The 21,630-nt window shown below is 39.1% G+C and overlaps 1 protein-coding gene across 1 annotated transcript in view; it reads left to right on the top strand.

Moving 5' to 3' along the window:
* Positions 1-753: 753 nt before the first annotated feature.
* abtb2b (ankyrin repeat and BTB domain containing 2b) overlaps positions 754-21,630 on the top strand; it is a 60,051-nt gene continuing 39,174 nt past the window's right edge. The window contains exon 1 of the mRNA XM_039663162.2: positions 754-2,284. Within this exon, the coding sequence (XP_039519096.2) occupies positions 1,447-2,284 (838 nt within the window). The 5' untranslated portion in view covers positions 754-1,446. The remainder of the gene's footprint in view (positions 2,285-21,630) is intronic.

Here is a 21,630-nt window from a genome sequence, read left to right as displayed (position 1 = left end):
TGAAGCTGATAGGCCTAAATGAGAGATGCTGATAATGATAATGAGTTTGTGAATGCCATTGCAATCTCCCAGACTAACACAATTAATGCAAATTCCTTAGCACCGTCACTTGAAACAGTACCCTTTAATTATACTTTGATTTCAATACAATACAATTTTATTTAGGCTATTCTCTTTAGATAGCCTAATTTAGGCTATTTGTGGGCATAGACAATGAACAAGATATGCGGGAACATATGGTGTAAATACCCTAAACGATGGCAAAATAATAGTAAATGGGTTAAATATACAGGAATATATATATATATATATATATATATATATATATATATATATATATATATATAGCATGACGCTTAAAAATAAAAAAATAAAAAAATATGAACAAAATGACTTCACTTCACTTTTCTGAGTTTTGATTGATTGACTCCCCAGCAACTTGATTGGTCACTGTTAAAGGGTAGTTCAACCAAAAATGAAAAGTTGGTCAAAACACACTTAACACTTAACACAAAAGACGATTTACAGAATAACCAGAGTTGTCGTAGCCATTGACTTCCATAAAAAAGAAGTCAGTGCCATCAAGCTGTCTCTTTGGAACATGAGGGTGAGTAAATGATGACCGTATTTTTAGTTTGGGGTGAACTTAAGCGCCAAAAACACTTTGTAAACTTTTTCCACTTTATTTCACTGCCAAAATAACATTATCCACTAAATCCTTGTTTGCCCGCTTGTAGGCTAATTTATTATTATGTAGCCTAGCCTGTTAAAGATTATTTGTAAACCTCTAAATGCAACATTTTAATCTGTATAGACGACGTCGTTGGTTGTAATATGTGAGAGTTTGTCGCCTTTGTAAAGTAGATTCGAGTTTGATGAAGATTCACAAACGCTTCCAAATCGTTTTAAAAGAGTCGTTCAGAAGTTCAAATGAATCGTTTCGCTCGCGAATCAAACACCACTACACTCTCTCGCGCTCTCCTGCTTTCATTCAGTCATGAGTTTCCAGTAAGAAGAGGCGTGTGGTGAGAAAGAAACATCACCCGTTTCTGAAGTATCAGCAAGGATTCATTTTACCGAGAGCATCCGATTTAGACTAAATTGATGGATCTCCACTCTAAACTTCATGTCCAGTTCGGACTATTATTTTCAAGAACCGGATAACAGTAATCGAGAAATCCTGCGCACTTCACTACTCTTACGGGAATGGTCATTTGAGGAGGTGAGCAAGTTTCCCCAAACATTTTTCTTTTTCAGAACATGTAACTTGGACATTTTAAACTTTCACGATAGGCTATGGTCAGTGGTGTATAAAAAAAAAAAACTGTTACATGAATGTCAAAGAGACGCTGAACAAGAAGAACCAGCTTGAGTTTCGCGCAGCTGGAAAGTCTCATCCGCTCACCGGTTCCTTTTAAAAAGAAAACCGTCGGGGAACCAGCAGAAATGGCAGGAACAAACAGCTCAAACATGAAAACTCTGGAGGATTTAACTCTGGACTCTGGTTATGGAGCGGGGGACTCGTGTAAGTCCTTGAGCCTGTCGTCGTCCAAGTCAAACTCGCAGGCGTTCATGAACACCCCTCACCGGGGGAACTGGTGGTACTTCTCCGGATCCATGAACAGCAGAAACAACAGCTGGGATACAGTCAACACAGTGCTTCCCGAGGATCCAGAGGACATTTTCTCCAAGTGCCCACGCTTACCGGAGCTGGAGGAGTTCCCGTGGACGGAGGAGGACGTGGGGAGGGTCGTGCGTAAAGGCGCGGGCAAGGGCGCCTGTCTCTCCGCGGAGGCTGTGCGCAGGCTGTCCACCCTGATGCGCAGAGCGCTCATTCGCATCTCCAGAGAGGCGCAGCGGCTCAGTGTCATGCACTGCAGGTGCACCAGGTTCGAGGTCCAGAGCGCGATCCGCCTGGTGCTCAGTTGGGCACTGGCGGATCACTGCGTCTCGGCCGCTGTGAAGGCCATTTCCATATACAACATGAGCGCTGGAGAGCTCTTGCGCAAGGGGAAGTCAGCTCGGTGTGGGCTTGTGTTCTCCGTCGGACGGTTTTTCCGCTGGATGGTAGACACTCGGATCGCGGTGCGCATCCACGAGTACGCGGCCATCTGCCTGAGCGCGTGCATGGAGGCGCTCGTGGAGGAGGTGGGCGTGCGCGTGCTGATGGCGGAGAGGGAAGTCCTGACTGCAGAGGCGCTGGAGGGGGTCATCAATAATGATGCCGAGCTATGGGGTGTCCTGCAACACTATGAGCATCTCATCTGTGGGAAGAACGCCAATGGTTGGTACTTCACTGGTACTCTTTCTCTAGTCTGTTCCTTGTGGCTGAAAGGTGTTGAACCATTACTTGGGCATAATATACCTAAAGATACTTCAAGTGGAATTGCCCCTCTAATGTGTAGTGTAAAATATGTATATATATATATATATATATATATATATATATATATATATATATATATATATATATGTGTATATATATATATATATATATATATATATATATATATATATATATATATATATAGTAGTCAACATTTGACCTGGATCAAGAAAGTTCATCAAAGTTGTCCTAAAACAAGAACGGGTATAAAAAAAAAAAAAAAAAAAATCATGTAACTTTGATGGAAGGTTTTGATCCACTTCAAATGTTGTGTATGTGTGTGTGTATAGATAGCCTATAGCCTACATATAACAAAAAAAAAAAACAGAAAATATATTTAAAAAAAAATAATTCAAAATTTTAACAAAAACTATATAAGAGATACTAAACTGATTACGACACGTGTCTAACAAACTTTTTGAATTTTAAGAGAGCAATTTTTAATCAAAACATTTCACGAGTTTATTGACTTCAAGATTATTCAACAATACAAAGACTCTTTAAAATGAGTTTTGTGATGAGTATGGTGGTTGTGAAACATTATGGAAACGTTAGTAATGATCATTATTAATGTGACGAACTACACCTGTGGTTACTTTAGGACACTTGCGCGAACTTTAGGGGAAATGACTTCATACTTCCTCATCTTCATAAAAACACTGCCACACACACTGTAAAAAAATATTGATGGTTTAACTTAAAAAAGTAAGTAACCTGGTTGCCTTAAAATTTTAAGTTCATTGAACTGGAAAAAGTGAGTTAATACAATGAAGGAGAATGATTTAATCATCAGAAACTCAAAATTATATGTTATCTGAACTAAATTAATTATTTAAGTTGATTTGAAAAAAGAAAAAAATGTTGTGATTACTACACTGTAAAAAATATTGTTGGTTTAACTTAAAAAAGTAGGTAACCTGGGTTGCCTTAAAATTTTAAGTTGATTGAACTGGAAAAAGTGAGTTAATACAATGAAGGAGATTGATTTAATCATCAGAAACTCAAAATAATAAGTTATCTCAACTAAATAAATTATTATAAAATTGATTTGACAAAAGAAAATATGTTGTGATAACAAATCTTGAAAATATATTTTTTTTTACAGTGTGTTGATTATATGATAAATTAGTACCTTAAAGCTTGTGCATGATATATTGGTAAAACACTGGCATGATTGTACCAAATTACAATTTGGTGTGAGTTATCTAAATCACTGTTGGTAGACCTATGGATAGCTCTCCTTAGTAGTCTTCTTGGTGTTTAGTCTAAATGAAAACAAGCCTAGTTTACAGAAATCACAGTTTGGTTACATCATTCTGCCTGTAACTGGTCATTACACACTTCCTCTTCTCCGGCTTTGAGAATTACCCCTCTCTGCCAAGTTCTGCATCATCTAGGTTGCATTTTCATTTTGATTTGTCTGTGGTTTACCAGCATTGAGCATGGGTTTTTTACAAGCACTTCGTTTCTTGTTTAGCAGACCAATCTTAACTGAACAGAGATGCAAAACAAACGATATCTGTAAAAGGACAACAAGCGGTTCTCATGACTGATGACTGTCCTTCTTTCGTCATCATTACTCATGAGTTCATTATTCTCCGTCTGCCGTGATGTCATTAGGGACAAATCTCATACGACTGGTTGATGTGAGAGTTTGATATGCACATAAAATGGACTATAATTATCTGGATAAATTTGAGCTGTGCTTGTCTGTTCAGAATTCACCACCACAATATTAGGGTTGCTATGGGTGTTTTAAGTGTTTTTTTAAGCATGTTCTTGGTTGTCGAGCTCCATGAACTTATTTTCTCAAACTATTGTCCTGTTTACACCTGGTATTAAGAAGGGTTTTGGTTGATCCAATCACAAGTGGACACTAAATACATGGTTAAAACACTTTCGGCCACTTCAAGAGGTAGTCAAAAACACATTTGACCACATTTTTTTAACGCACATGTGGTCGAATACATTCGAACTGCCACAAAAGGCCGTCTTCTATCCACATACTGACCTTAATGTGTAAGTAATATGGGAAATGCGCTAGCCAGACGCGATTTAAACTTTGTCGACTGAAGAGCCAAGTTTGGTTTGAAGACGAAAGACGTACCAAACACTGTTCTCTCACCATTCCTGATTTCTAACACACACTCACTGCGTTCAGAGAAGAAACCAAAGCTGATGTTCTCCATATGTTTTTACATCATCTCCTTTCACATTCATATGTAAACTGCGTGAGCCTAATACCATTAGATTGAAAGTCTATACATTTACTCGACCATAGACACTCCCCTCGAAGAAATCAGGACTGAAGGGGTTGAAAGTGGACAAAAGAGACGGTTAAAACACCAGGCGTAAAAAGAATGTGTCTCTCGTCTACTTGATCGACCAAAATGCATCTTAATACCAGGTGTAAACAGGGCATGTGATTCAATTCCCGCCTTCTGTGTCCAAATATGCACACTTGCCTTCTATATATACAGGTGAAACTCGAAAATTTTGAATATCGCGCAAAAGTTCATTTATTTCAGTGGTTCAACTTAAAAGGTGAAACTAATATATTATATGGACTATTACATATTTCAAGCCTTTATTTGTTATAATTTTGATGATTATGGCAGCTATGAAAACCTTTTCATAACATTTCCTATTTTTAGTTTGGGGTTTTTTATAAGCTGCAAGCCATAATCATCAAAATTATATCAAATAAAGGCTTGAAATATCTCACTTTGCATGTAATGAGTCTATATAATAAATTATATTGACTTTTTAGGATGAATTACTGAAATAAATGAACTTTTGCACAATATTCAAATTTTTCGAGTTTCATCTGTAAGTGAAAAACAGTATGTGAGATGATTAGTATGTTCAAATTCATAATATCCCATGAGACCATAGGAAAGGATCTGTGAATGGCAATGAAGAGATTCAACTGACTCTGTAGGTCATGTGATAATGACAACATCCAGCCGAACACACCTATTCATACTATGGAGAAATTTGTTTCAACTTGTTTCAATCAAGTAGTTGACAGTTACGCAATTTTTTCACTTACTAGAAAAGTATATTTCCCCAACATATTGACAATTTTAGGTAACATCCATGTTTGTTGCAAAAATGGCACAGGACACTTAGTGAAGGTTAGTGGTTTGTCAACAATGTAGCAGTCTTATCAAGTATTTTTGGGAGGCAGCTATGCTCACCACTATACTACCAACGCAGGCAATCAAGTATTTTTGAAATGTTATTAGGAACACTAATACTGTGTTTGACCCCCTTTCACCTTCAGAACTGCTTTAATTATACGTGGCATTGATTTAACAAGGCGCTGAAAGCATTCGTTAGAAATGTTGGCACATATTGATAGGATAGCATCTTGCAGTTGATGGAGATTTGTGGGATGCACATCCAGGGCACGAAGCTCCCGTTCCACCACATCCCAAAGATGCTCTATTGGGTTGAGATCTGGTGACTGTGGCGGCCATTTTAGTACAGTCAACTCATTGTCATGTTCAAGAAACCAATTTGAAATGATTTGATCTTTGTGACATGGTGCATTATCTTGCTGGAAGTAGCCATCAGAGGATGGGGACATGGTGGCAATAAAGGGATGGACATGGTCAGAAACAATGCTCAGGTAGGCTGTGGCATTTAAAAGTGGCCCAATTGACACTATAAGTGCCTAAAGTGTGCCAAGAAAACATCCCCCACACCATTACACCACCACCACCAGCCTGCACAGCGGGAACAAGGCATGATGGATCCATGTTCTCATTCTGTTTACGCCAAACTCTGACTCTACCATCTGAATGTCTCAACAGAAATCGAGACTCATGAGACCAGGCAACATTTTTCCAGTCTTCAACTGTCCAATTTTGGTGAGCTCTTGCAAATTGTAGCCTCTTTTTCCTATTTGTAGTGGAGATGAGTGGTACCCGGTGGGGTCTTCTGCTGTTGTAGCCCATCCGCCTCAAGGTTGTGTGTGTTGTGGCTTCACAAATGCTTTGCTGCATACCTCGGTTGTAACGAGTGGTTATTTCAGTCAAAGTTGCTCTTCTATCAGCTTGAATCAGTCGGCCCATTCTCCTCTGACCTCTAGCATCATCAAGGCATTTTCGCCCACAGGACTGCCGCATACTGGATGTTTTTCCCTTTTCACACCATTCTTTGTAAACCCTAGAAATGGTTGTGCGTGAAAATCCCAGTAACTGAGCAGATTGTGAAATACTCAGACCGGCCCGTCTGGCACCAACAACCATGCCACGCTCAAAATTGCTTAAATCACCTTTTCTTTCCCATTCTGACATTCAGTTTGGAGTTCAGGAGATTGTCTTGACCAGGACCACACCCCTAAATGCATTGAAGCAACTGCCATGTGATTGGTTGATTAGATAATTGCATTAATGAGAAATTGAACAGGTGTCCTTAATAAACCTTTAGGTGAGTGTGTATGGAGCTGAACCAAGAGTGTAGTGTATTTTGAAATTTAAATCAATCATCGAACATTTCTGTACAAAAGTTGAAATGACACATTGAAATGCTCCAACAGTGTAGCTAACTGATTTAAGTGATAGAAGTGAATGAAACCCTCCTTTTAGTCTAGCTATGAGAACACTGCAGACATTAAAATAATTTCCATGAGATTATTGAGGTAGTGGGAAATAAAAAAAAGATTAGAGGAGTGTGGGTGCAATAATTAGGCTACGTTAGCTAAAAGCTCTTTTTTGGCACGGCTAGTCGGGACCTCGGCTCTGCATAATCCTTACGCAGCTGGCTTTCTCTCGGGTGACCATGTGGGCATCAAATTAGGTCAGTCCATAAAGACGACCCAATGGATCAATGTGCTTTCAGGGCAGCCGTGTTAACAAAGTGCTGCGCGTGCACTTCACAAAACCCTCGCGTGCCATTTCTGTTGATGAATGGGCATCTGATGCACTGCGTTTCCTCAGTCGAGTGCAGTAGATTGAATCTGAAATGCCTTAAATGTGGATCATTGATGATTTCAGCTGTGACTCAGTGGCCTTTCAGAATGTGTTCACAGTGCTTGATTACGCAAAGCATCTCGTAACCAGATTATTCATAATATGCTTTTGTTGGCTGCTATTATGGCTTTTGAGAATGCCTTCTAAAAAGCCTTTATGGATCAATGCACATATCTTATAAGTTTGCATAGTTTTCTTCTGATCCCCTGACTTCAAAGAATAATCTTCTTTTAAAAGTGGCCCATAGCTGATATCTGCATTTACACTATACACTTGGCACCAGAAACCAAGGTAGACATACTGATTGGGAAAAGCTTAGGCCCAAAAGGAAGTAAAAATGACGTGATTTGATAATACAAGGTTTTTCTCTCCGCATCAGCTTTAAAGTTTAGCAAAACTTTGGGTTGAGCCTTCGTCCCCCATTGAGCCATTGAAAAGGGTCATGTGATCACGGGTTGGTATCCACCTGAGTTGACGTCATTCGTCACCGTCACTTTTTCAATAGCCGTGTTTCCATTACAGATTTGCCCAAAACTTTGTGATATTTTCAAAATGTCGATAAAAAATGGTTGCGAAATGACGGCATTTCCATTTACTGATGTCATGTGACTAAAGCGTAATTTTTTACGCTTCATTCCAAGTCATTCCAAAAATCATGGCAGCGGATGTGGGTACGTTTACTTACATCCCAGCCACCGCACTATTTTTATTTATAATCGAGGGAGTTTGTAACATTTCTTTGTTGTTTAGAATCCAGTATTCCCGTAATCCGGAGTTTAATAATGAAGAACTGTCTCGTCTTCTGTCCAAAGTCGCGTCATCGACTTTTACGTACGTCAGGTGACCTGTAATTGCAGAAAAACTTTTTTCCATTGCGGTTTGGCGAAATATTCCTTTTTCAAACTGGCTAAAAAAATATGAGAGTGCGAGTGTAAAAACCTTTTTTTTATGGGAGTTTTTGCAAAATTTACATGTTTCCATGGGCCGTATTTTCAATTCACAATTTCAATTTGCACAATTTGAAGGGTCAGACTGACAAGCCAATTCGTATTTCCATTTTTGGTGTACTATCAACACGCATAATCACTTTTCAGCAACGCCATTGACTTAACGTTACATTATTGTATAAATATATAACCTACCCCAACTCTGTCCTTAAACATACCCGTTACTGGGGTTAATACCATTTATGAGTCTTGCCCTACCATCCTAGAGAAAAAATATCGCTCCCCAGATGTAGACCTACATTTTGCTTTGTTTCGCTCGGACATTTAACGGCATGTACATACACGCGGAATCACTCGTACATTTAATGGCATAGACATACACGCAAAAGTTGACGGTTCGTTTCGGCGTGGACATACACGGGGATAGCTCAAAATGTGTATAGAGAACACACCTCTTGACTTGAAAGTGGCATGTATGTTTTCGCAAAGTCATGATGCCATGTTGGAAGGGTAATGGAAACACGGCTAATGACGTACGTACATGTTGACGGACGATGTTCGTTTCAACTGACATATTGTACATATTCTGTTGACGGAAAAATCCGATCTGTCCTCTTACATGGCAGACGCAAATGCACATATACAATTCACATCAGATTTATTTCCACTTATGATTGAGGCCTAAACCGATCTGAGAGTATCGGAATCCATAAGCTTTTTTTCCTTCTTACACGTGGGTCGTATCCGATCTGATGCTGCCATAGAGAGACTTTCCTCAGTCGAATTAGTTCCAGATAGATAAAGTCCTGACTTACTATTTTAATCATTTAATAACCTACTTCACTCAAAAAATCACATTATGGAATAAAATGACTTTAAAGGAATAGTAGACTTAAAAAATGTACAAACCTGTATGAATGAAGAACACAAAAGAAGATATTTTGAAGAATGCCAGTAACCGAACAGTTTATGAACCCCTTTGACGTCCAAAGTTGGAAAAAATTACCATGGAAGTCAATGGGGTCCATCAACTGTCTGGTTACTGACATTCTTCAAAATATCTTCTCTTGTGTTCTTCATTTATGCAGGTTTGAAACAACTTAAGGCAGAATTAAAATTTTTAAGTGAACCATTCCTTTAAGTTACTGTGATAGTAGAAGTATCTTTACTCACAAGACTACAGAGCTAGGTACTTTCAGAGTAATTCATAGTCCTTTTGCTACAAAAGTTCTTCTCTATCATCTGCCAACCAGCCCCACATCTGGAAGTCTTTAAGACTTACTTCTCTTTGCCAACTCAAGTCACTCCCACTTTCTCCAACACACACTCCATTCCCCTCTCTGCCTCTTTGTATTTACTTTAGTCCTTCTTTCCTGGAGCCGTTTCTGTGGACGCACATGCTTTTAACAAGGCGCCCACTGTACCAGCATCCCATTTAAAATCCAATGAACATAAAGGCCATGAGGGTGGACTCAATGTATAGTTTTCTCTTGCTATTGATATTCACATTGCAGTTGAGTGTGCAGGGAATGCTTAAGTGTTTCATGGAGAAAACATCTACACACTTGACGACTTGAGCTCGACCCAGATCAGGACATGAACTTTGTCCCTTCTCATTTGCGGCTGAACAAGACTCTGGATGATCCTGGAATTTCTGGCATGGCTTTTGTACATTGGCTACCCTGATGGAAACATTTTCACTTACAATTTTGAATACGAAGTCTGCAAGCTAGTGCACTTGTCTTGTGTAGGTTATTTTTATCGTTCATGGATTTTGGATGGCAGTAAAAAGGAAAACACCATCTTGCATGGTCAGTGGAACTGTTTATGCACACTTTCAAGCCAAAACCAAAGGCCCAGCTGTACAAAAAGCTAAGACTTCTCTACTAGCGGCTAAAAACAACTCAAGTTCAAAATCATTTCAAGCTCCTTATAACATTTATTTTACTAGTCATGTAACCTCATAAGTGACTGAAATGGAACACACTACAAAGTGAAACAAAAAATAGATCACACTTTATGCGAAGTGCATTAGAGATTCGACAGTTTTATGTTAGCAAGTGGCTAAGCTAACAACACAATGATGCTCTCTTGAGCATACAATATATATCGTACAGAACTATTAAGTGAACCATTAATCACATACAGGACCTCACTTCATGAGGTGTATATTCTTTTTCTTCTAAGGATTGTAATGTTGTATTAACTTCAACTGTATCTAAGAGGGAGCTTTCTAGCACAATTTTGCTCCCTACCATTTCTTGAACAGCATTCTGTGTGAAGATCGCGTCTTTGATGCCTAAAAAAGCTGTCTAGCTTAGCAGCTCACTAGGTTTTGGGATAGAGCGGTAGTTGAATGTCCTGTTTGCCTAGTGAAATCATGTTTGCAAAAAGCTTGGGACACCAATTAGAATGTGTTATCTCTTTGTAACGGTCCTAGAACAGTTTGAATACAGATAAACCCTTTGTTAACAACAAATGTTTGAGGAATTGTAGCTTTTGATGCAAATACTACAGTGTCAATAATGGCAGCAGTGTCGAGTGTTTCATTTGGAGGTTGTTTATGGAATCACAAGATTTAGTTTGGGGCATAATCCTGTTGAAGTACTCGAGGATTGTTGGAAAGCCGGGTGAATAGCCAACGGATTGAAGCCGGTCAGCACGAGGCATTGTATTTTGGCGCTCCTGATTCAGCTGTAAACATTCTCATAGGTCAATCCTTTGCCTGTCGCCATGACAACTCTGACCCCAGACAGGAAGTAAGGGGAAGAATGGCCAACAATGACACATGCAGGAGTTTAATGTTGGGGTGAATTATCAAGCCTTGCATTTTCCAGCAGTGGAGCGTTAAGAAGGATGAAATGGAGTGATTATGGATGAAAAGTCCTTTTTGCTCACTGCAAAGTGTCAGAAAACTCGCTTTGCAGTTTTCATGCGTCACATACACGTTTAACTTAAATAGCTGTTGGTGACAAAAATAGCTCTTTTTCCCCACAAGAAATCTACAAATTTATTATGTAGGCCTGTTTGTATTCATACATATTTTTGAATTTTAACAGCATCCTGAGATTATTAGCACATACTAAACAACTTTAATAATCAATTGATTAATCCGCTATAAACAGAGAACAGAACTGCAGCATTAATAATTATAATATGCACCATATGCCATGTAGAGATATTATAAATTATATGTCCAGATGCTTCCATCAACGATTACATATTGTGATTTATCGTTTTGGCTTATAGTGGCAACATCTGTCATGATAATTATGAGTAAAATAACCCATATTCAAACAAGACACATTCTTTCTTTTATCCCTGTGGTTCGTTTCTCTCTTTCATTGACAGATCGTTTCACAATTGTAACGATCCTACGAAACCTTGTCTATCGTCCTCAAATGCTGCAGGGAGGATTTATTGCTGTCGATAAGAAGCCATTTGCAAACATTACTGTACTTTTTAATTGCTCTGAATGGTAGCTCTCGCAGTAAATGGGAACTTGCTTGTATAGATATGCACAGGAAGCTTTGAATCCCGCATCTGACATTTTTAGTCTGTAAAGTGCAGTCTTAAAATAGTCTAAAACGTCTCCAAATTCCATTTAAACAAGATTTAGCAAGCTTTTGGGTCATGTGTCTGTATTACACTGTTGTTGAGTGTGTGTGTGATTAAGATGGAGGAATCTTTCTAATTTGTGCTGTTTAAAAAGTCAACTAAACAAATTATACTGAAAAAGTGGATACAGTGACCACAAAAATGATTTGGACACTTAAGTCACGTTTCAAATTGTATAATTAGACAACAAACTACACATTAAAACACATTTGTAAGTTTGTCTTATAAACCTTAATGTCATATGTTTAATAAGCAATATACGTTTCTTACATTAGCCATTGGAATCAATAGTTGGAGTAAGCCCTCCATTTGTCAATAAAAGCTCTTAAGTTTAAGATCGTTTTAAAAACAAATGTAGTTGAATAAAAGTTTAATGAAGACAGAAGCTCAATATAGAGGCTATAAAAGCTTAATTGCTGCTGAGAGGTTTTCTTTGAGGGATGTCTATCTCTTAAAGGGATACTCCATCCAAAAATGAAAACTCTGTCCTGATTTATGCTGCAAACCTGAATGAGTTTCTTTCTTCTGGTGAACACAAATGAAAATATTTTGAAGAACGATTGGATCTTTGGTACCATTGACTTCCATAGTATTTTTTTTTTACTACTATGGAAGTCAATGGTGCCAAACAACTGTTTGGTTCCAATCGTTCTTGTAAATGATGACAGATTTTTCATTTTTGGCTGGAGTATCCCTTTAAGGTGCCCTCAAAAGGTTTGCTGTTTGGTAAACCAAACTGCCCTGAGCTTTCACACACAGGTTTCTTGAGTAGTCGGTTTAGATGAACACCATAAAAACAACAGGCACTCACTTTGTTCTATATCTTTACTACCATCAGAAAGATAAATTAAATGAAGAAACGATTCATCAGAAATCTTAGCTTGGGGACATTTTCCCATCAAAAGTCTATTTCTTTATTTTCAGAGTCGTTTTTATATATTGTAAAACATGCCCAGGCAGGAGAAATCTACAAGATATTTCCAGTTATATAAAATAACATAGCAATATATCATGCAGTAATCTTCTATAAAAGTCTCTCACCCAAGTAGGAATTTACCCCGCGGGAAAAAAAAGACACATGAAACAACTGGTAGAGAGAGAGAGAACGAGAATCTTCCTTCATATTGAGAGTGTTCGGTGCCAACAGAATGACACAAATAGAGTTCATTAGAAATTACCCTGGCTTTAAAGCGTCATGAAACCCCCGTTAGCACTGATCATTCACACCCCAGGCTTGAAAAATACTCAAGAAATGGGTGTGTAAAGCTGTTGAAAAGGTGGGAAGAGGGTAAAACTCATTATACACATAAATATTCAAATATGAGCGGTGAAAAAACTAACAAACGAGTTGTGGGCACCTTGATGTATTAATTAATTAAATTTCATATCGTATACTAGCCTGGGTTTCCCCATGCTGCCTTGCCGCAGCGCGATTTTATTGGACACCATGAGCCAAATTTTCCCCTGAGATAGGGAACCAATCACAAAACGGGGAGGGAGCGGCAAGAAGATGACGACGTATATGCGACACACCGAAGCAGTTTGTTTATATCTATGGATCCATCTTGGCAGTGGACGCGAAGTTACCTTTTGATACAGCCTAATGTTTGACATTAAACTCAACTGATTTGCAGGATTTAAAGCTGTTCCCTTTTACTGGTGATTCACTTTTTTAATTTTTACTTCATATAACGTTAGCCTTTTTTGTTGATCACATATTTTACCATTTCATGTGTTTTAACAGCTATTTCGTGTAGCTATGGACGCAGTTGTTCACTCCGGTAATATAATTTTTTTTTTAAATTAATAAACTCCTTTTTAAATCAATAGTTTGTGTCAAATTATTGATTTATTTGGTGGGTTGTCATGTTATAAGTGGGGAAATGTGTAGCGAGGAGGCGGTTGTTACAGCGAATACAACCCCTTCAGGCTGATTCAAGACCCCTCCGCTTCGCGTTAGAGTTCGCGGGGTTGTATTTGCTATAACAACCGTCTCGCTATACATTATCCCTTACTTTATTTATTTATTTATTTCTATGAGGACTGACAAGACAAAATAAGGACTGTCAAGTGTGTTTAAACAGTGCGGTAGCACTACCATTTTTGCAGCGCCGAAAGCAGACCTTTCACTACTGATGTAATGACGCAATGACGTGCGCTCGATAGCCTGTTTTATTTACGTGTTCTCCGAATGCTAAAGAGGAGCCTCGTCTAGCCTCTGAAGGAAATGACTTGGAAAGACCCTTCCCGCCAAGGAAGTATCCTTGACATTGAGAAACACGATTTGTGTATACATAAATCTCTGACCCATCGTCGTCTTCATGGTCTAAATTTCTGTCGCTCTACATACGTCATCTGGTATTGAACCGATTGGCTATGAGCTATAGGCGCATTTGATAGACATTCGTAGAACCCAATAATACGAATCTGGGCATTCGTAAACCACGCCTCAAATACGAGAAAATGAACATGTGGTTTCCAGACCACGTCTCATTCTCGATGAATTGTGGTCTGGCGTTAGCCAGGCTAATCGTATACGCAGAACACTTGGAATATACGACACATCATTCTGTGATTACGTCTTTTTTAAAAAGCTTGATGCTGGTTGCTATTATAGTCTTAAAATTTATATAGTCTTATATATATTCTATAATTTTCATTTTAGAGTGATATATCCCTTTAATTATAAGTTAATAAGTTCCTCTTAATAATAAACATAATAACATTGTTTTCATTGATGTTAACATCTGTTAACATCTCGAAAGTGTTTTAGGGTTTGACGAGCCTTTAAGATCATCAAACATTTCAGTTTAAATGATGTTTTAGTAACACATTTCGAGAGGAACGCATTCAAATGACCTATCCGATTAGCTTGGGAGGTGCTGTATGTACACAGATAGCAGACTCTCCTATGTTTATCGACTCACTGTTGGCTTGGTTCCTATCCCAGCCAGGGAAACGGGGGGAGGGCTTTGGGTTCGGGCCAATTTCTGAGCTCAGAGCCCTCCCCTTGGACAGCAAGCCAAAAACGCACATTCTTTATCTGATTATTTGTAAGTGTGAACTGGTGAACTGAAAGAAAGTTTCAGTTGAAGTAAAAGTTGTTTGTGCAAGCAGCGTTCCCGCATTCTCTTTCTGTGATGTTCAGTGTGATTGCATCTGATTTGCATGAGAGACGTAGAGGCACGTTGTGTCTTTGCTGTTGTAGAGGACGAACTGAATGTTCTTGGTCTTTCTTTTCTGGTGGCCTGGAGGACAGCCTGTTACTGAGGACAGATTATGCCTGATTATTGTGTCGAGACCCTGGTCACCCTGATTTTGGACAGGGTTGTTAAGTTGGACACAGCTCAGATATTGAGAAAGCTTGCCATAAATCGTGTAAATGCAACTTTTAGAGCTTGGTGTCCAGCTGGACACTTTTAAAGGACACCATTGTCCTGACCCTCGATGGTTGTCAGAGGTCAGTCACTTATCTCAGATGTCGGTTTCTTGCATTTCTAGTTATAATGAATGTAAAATTCAAACATATGCCCCACTTTAAGTGCACAGAAGAGCAACCTCAAAGTTTTTGAAGTAAAATATCATTAAGCGATAAGACATGAGAGTCAATGTGATTTCACCCCTGTTTAATGTGTGTTTGTAGGCAAGCTGTGAATTGGGAAAACACCCGCGACGTGGTGAAATTAGTGTAAATAAGTGGGATCTCGTGGCTTGTTTTTGTTAGCATTTTTCAGAAAAATCTGTATGAGGAAGGACACAAATGTTCAATAAATAATTGATGATACTAATAAAATAATAGAAATAATACTACTACTTTAAAAATATATATTTAATCTATAGAATATTTAAAGCTTCTGCTTATTGTAAGGTAAACAAACAAACAACTGAATTGGCGGAGCACAAGCCTCTTTTAATTGATTCTTTGTCTTCTAGTGTGAAGGCCTTTGTTCTCGAATGTACATCTCAGTCTCTGCTAATTGGCTGGGGACAGGCTTATGACTGGACACTTTTGTTCGTGGTCATAAAACCAAGCTGTGCTCGTGGACATGTGCGGGAGAAAGACGTCGCATCTGTCCTTCTGCATGCAATGAAGGCCATCTGCAAGGGGACAAAGCCAGCGTTATGACCCTACTTTAATTAACCCGCACTCATTAAAGCAAGTCTGAGCTATTTAGTAAATGATGAAAGTATAATGACTCTCACGCCTTTGCTCAGTCTACGTATTGCAGCACTTTGGACATCAGGAGAGTTTGTTGGGCCCAAGGGATGTGTTTAAAGGAAGTCCTCCAGACAGAAGTCCAGAAGGCCATGCCAGTTGAGAAAATGATCTACGTCTCAATGTTTGCCTGGACATAAACTAAGAGTTTTTAAATGCACTTCACTAATGAGCTCTTTCATTAGCGTATTGTTCAAATCAAACCTGTTTTACAGGACAACTTCAGAAGAATGGCCTCAACAGGTTCAGAAGAGTTTGCCAGTACCTGTTGTACTAGCAACTCATAAATAACCGGCCAGGAAAGACCACACAAAGACCCTGCGGCCCCCTGTAGATCCGAAGCAACAGCGGAAAACAGATTGCTTTTCCAGGAAAACTTTGTGACAATTTTGAGTCTTGTGCAGTGCATCCTTCAGTAATTCCAAATAACTTCTTCTCAATTTACGCAAGTTGGTTCAGATCTTGATGTTAAAGATAACAGAACCACTGTTTGCCTTGCAGGCTTTCCAAATCACTACAATGTACATGATATTTGCATAATGTTATCCAGATTGCTGGAGATTATTGTTTTTATGGCCCTGTGTTCTTGTGGCCTTCACTCTAATTGTGTCTGTATGGTCCACAAGACAGTATCCCAAGATAGTGTCCCATTTGTCATTTTATGATTCAAATTGTTGCTCCTGCCCACCCTTTCGCGAAGCAGTCTACTACCAAACAGTTCATGTGGCATTATGCCAAAGCCTGGACTCCACCAAAGAAGACAGCAAGAACTGAGGGTGAAATTTTGGATATGACCTAAGGTGCTCACACTAATACCTGGTTCAGATTACCCGATTTTAGCCCGATTTTGGCCCGATCCGTTTGACGTAGGGTGTCGTGGGGATTCGTAAAACAACGACGGGCGCCGGGACGCAAGATTCGATCGTATCATCTCGAATCTATTATAGTGTGGCATTGTGGCGACAACCTACGTCGCGTCTGCGATGCTTCACAGGCATCACTACAAAAAGACTAGCATGTTTCATTTTTTAACGGTCGTCCACGACGGTTCCGTCACATGTATGAGGTTGACCAATAGGAGCACAGAAGCTTTTCCGTACAACTTTCAAAAATGGCGAAACGAAAGAGAGACGATGGTGCTAACGTTAAAACTAAAAGTAAAAATATAAAAGAAAACAATATTTTACCTCAAGTTCTCTTTGGAGGATTGACAGCCCATACTGTCCTCTTCGAGCAATCCCGTGTCCATTGTCGGGTTTTCTTTCTTTTTTACTTTTTTCTGAACATAAGACAGCCAATAGACTCACCGCTTCATCCATTGTTCGTTTACGTTCGTTTCCGGAAGTCACTCGGAAGTCACTCGTTAAAGACGGCATGCGATGACTGGTCAGGAAGCAACGTGTAGTCTGACATGTCTTGTCCAAGACACGACAAGATTTTAGGAGTCAAAATCTGACACAGTGACTATCGTAACAGACAAAACAAATCGTGTAATCTGAACCAGGCATAATAGTTAGGTTTTCTAACTAGGTCATCTAAGGATTTTTCATCCTGGTCTAGTGGTCTAAGTTGTGCTGCCAAACCTCAACGTCTGTCCACATTTGCGTCTTGAATAGCCATTAAGCCAGATTGCAAGGTTGAAACAGATGGGAGTTAAAGGTCTACACTCTCCTGGGGTCTAGATCAAGACCATGCCTCATTAACAGTGGTTACTTTTACTTTTAAGGGTCTCTAATTTTTCTTGAAAGAATCAATCGATCTTTGTCTAAACAATGTGTTGGTACAAAACATGTGAAGGGCAACATGTCAATTTTTCGAATTGTGTTCAGGATTTCTAGTTGAGGTTGGGTTTTTGTAAACTCACAGTGTATATTTCTTGTTTTCTAAGATTATCACCCTTCAAAATGAGGACAGACTTGGCTCGTCTCAAGTAGCCTGAAAGCGAGTCCAAGTCCTTCTCTCAATCATCTTTGGAAGCACTGTTAGCCCTCAGTCAGGTTCTTGCCAGGCAGAGTTGATGGAGTAACCACAAAGGGCTCATAACGTTATACTGAAACTCGTGGGAAAATGGAGAAAATAATTTTCAGAGGTTTCTTGGGAGACTGGGGAAGAGTAGGGAAGCAGTTATTCAACATTGAGAAAGAAAAGATTCACTGCAGTATTTCCTGTTAAAGTGTCGGTATCTTCATAAATGATGCATTTTTTTGTCTCTGTTTATCTTACATGTGCAACTGAGCAGTTGTGGAGCCTCTTGCTTTGTGCTAACCGCGCTCCATAGACACATAGCTGTAGAAATCACCTGCTTTTATGTGTGAAACACTGCAGCCTGTGAGAAACCATGCTGTTGGATCACAAGTGTGGCACAGTCGGTCTCCTAAAATAACAGAGAAGAGGTAATTAGCACTTCCTGCTTTTACTGTAAAAGAGAATTGCATGGAGCATATGGAAAGGAAAGACTGGAATTTAGGCCCCGTTTAGACTTGGTATGAATATCCATCTCCAGTGATCAAATCAAAAGTTGGTTGGTGAGACTTTACATCTGCTACAAACATGCATCTCATTTACACCCACGATGGATTTTATTGAAGAGGTGGTATCTGTTTTTGGGACGATGTAGATGTATAACTTCATAGGTTTCACTGTGCATGTAGAAAATATTTCCCCAACTCAAATGCAGCAGAACTGGCGTTAAACTGTCTGCTACACTTTTACACTGCTAAACAATTTTTTTTATTATATTTACTTTTTTTTAATCTTCATTATTCCACTAACCACACTTTCAAAACATTGTAAAAACAGCGCCCTTAAAGAGATCCTAATGGTGAATAAAACCATACATACCCTTAAGGTGCAAGGCATATACCCCCAGTATATATTTAAGTAGGCTAATTAAATTAATATAAACATGCAATTAGTCAGCCAATGGCTTAAATGAACGACTACTAGTCGACTAGAAACATTTTTATCAGGGTTCTCAAGTTTTATCAAAAGCTTGGAGTGAGATCACATGCGGTTAGGGGAGGAGCCCCAATTAAGCCCCGCCCCCCAAACAATTTCACCCATTGTTTATAATTAACCAGCACAAATTGAAATTATGACAATTGGTAAATGTCATAAATGACAGAGCAATTCATCCCATCAAATATAGCCTACTCTGTAATGTTATATTAATAAAAATACAAAAAATTACAAAAATATAAAAAATTGCTCCAAACACTTTGAATGTGTCTAGTTGAAATGGTATAATGATTATTGTGTGGTGGGACATTGTGAACAAATGGGCATATTAGAATATTAAGGTGTGTGTGTACACAAATATCTTTTTGCTTTTTCCCTGACATCTTTGAAAAGTACAAATGCAATGGCATGATTAATCTAAATGGCATAATATATAATTTGAAATAAAATGAAGAAATACATCATTGCTTCCCATCCCCACTAACATTTCCCTTATTCACCTGTAATGTAAGCTAGCCAAACTGAGCCAAAGCTTCTGGCTGGCCTGGTAGTTGCAAAGTAGTTGTAGAGTTTTTGACTGCATCAATATATACGATGGGCTATTATATCAAATGTTCTAGCCTAAAAATGTTAGACGAGCTTTCTTCCCTTCTCCATCTCAACGTGTGTTCACCCGATGTTGTTGGTTACCTAGTAACGACGAGAATGTTCCGTCAACTGCCGTGTGTTCGCGCGTCTATATTACCTAACGAACGCAATCTGTCCAAGAGATACGTGCTGGCGGCAGGAAACTTCACTTTGTGTGCCTACGGCTCGTAAACAACGTTATATATAAAGCTTGCAGGACAACTTGGTTAACGTTGCCTTTTCAGCTTGAGAAATACACGGTGTGGCGTGTGAACTGTTTGGATTGCGTGTGTCTCACGGCCAATGCGTGAGACTTGAGAACCCTGTTTTTATTCAGGCGCAGCACTACAAAGATGTCCCTGCCCCGTGAAAAGGTGCTGCACATCTAAAGATACAATTTTTGCACATTTCTCTTCTGAGAATGCATCATTTGTCTTAAACGTTATCTTACGTCTAAGATTAGCTTTCAGGATTTGTACCATCCCCCAATTCCACAGCATCCTGCTATTAGGACACAGAGCAAACTGATAATTAAAGTGTCAAAGAAAGCATTAGACAGACTAGCTTACAAGAAATAAAGCAGGCTAATGTCCCATGAGACTATGCCACCATTTAGCACACAGTCAACCTAGGCTCAGTGTTTCATCCTATGCGTATCTGCTGTTTATTCAAGAACAACAGCTAAGAAGTATAATGGCAGAGGGCATCTGGGTAGGCTACGCTATTAGCACTTTGTCAAGTCTGGACGGAGGGGGGAAATGTAGACAAATTTGGAGTAGGGAGCTAGCTGTTTGCACAGACGCTAGCTTTGGTAATAAAAGAAGGATGCTAACCCTCCAGTCCTATTTTTGTGTTATTTGGGTGGCTTGTATAACGGGCTGAGATGTTTGGGTAGTTTGTGTAGTCATTGCTTAATGTGGTAAGGAAATGGTAAATATTTTATGTCACTAAACCTAGCTTTAGCCCACATAATAACGCAGCAATTTCAATAAACTAACCTCACATTTATTTTTTTATAAAAAAACTCTGAAAATTGTTTAATATTGTAATAATCCGTCAGACACTATTAAGTCATAATAGCAGATCTTATACTGGAAAAATATTAAACAAAATGTTTTGACCTTTCCTTTACCCCGTACTAGTCAGGAAACGCCTATAACATAACCATCTATGCTCTGAAATGTCTGTAGGAAGCAAACAGGATTTTTCTAGGGAGTATGACTTGCCTCAAGGCCTTATTTTGAGTATTTTGTGGCAAAGGCAGATGGGTAGGTTTTAAAGGGAGCAGTCTTCCCTAAATGCATTTTTTCCCATCTGGCTTGAGTGCCCGAATGGGGTTTCTGTGGGTGGTCCCACAGGCCTCTGGGTTATAGCTTTCCAGCTCTGAGCAAACGTGAAATAGCCTTAAGATGCTGAGATCAATTGAGTCAATTCTATTTAAATTACTGCATGATTTAGGAAGAAGTCTTAAACCAGTTAACAACCTCGAACAAGACCTTCAGTACTGCTGATTTCTGATTCATGATTCTAAAATACTTATAAATAAACAATCTAGTTCCTTCTCCCCAACTAGTCGGCCAGTCTGAAGGAAAGGCAGTGCGGGTTCCCCTGAGACCAGAACATGTTTCCTTCCGTTCTGTCTTCTGTCCGAGAATGGGGGTGTGGTGACACGGTGGTATTTGAATGAGCACGTCTGTGTTTACCCTAATGTGTTTGTTTGTGATGGTCAGGAATGGCGAGAATAGTTGACATTTAGGAATGTTACAAGAAGAGCCACTCCAAGAGGCACCTGTAGCAATGACAGCTGGGTCCACACTATGGTCAGACTGTGGAATTCTGAAACAGGTGTATTCAAGAGAAATATGCAATGCATTCTCATCCTAGGGAGTCATATATTGA

Source organism: Pimephales promelas, chromosome 25 (genome assembly GCF_988280905.1).
Source record: "Pimephales promelas chromosome 25, fPimPro1.hap1.1, whole genome shotgun sequence".
NCBI classification, from domain to species: domain Eukaryota; kingdom Metazoa; phylum Chordata; class Actinopteri; order Cypriniformes; family Leuciscidae; genus Pimephales; species Pimephales promelas.
This window is presented reverse-complemented; position numbering and strand designations above follow the sequence as displayed.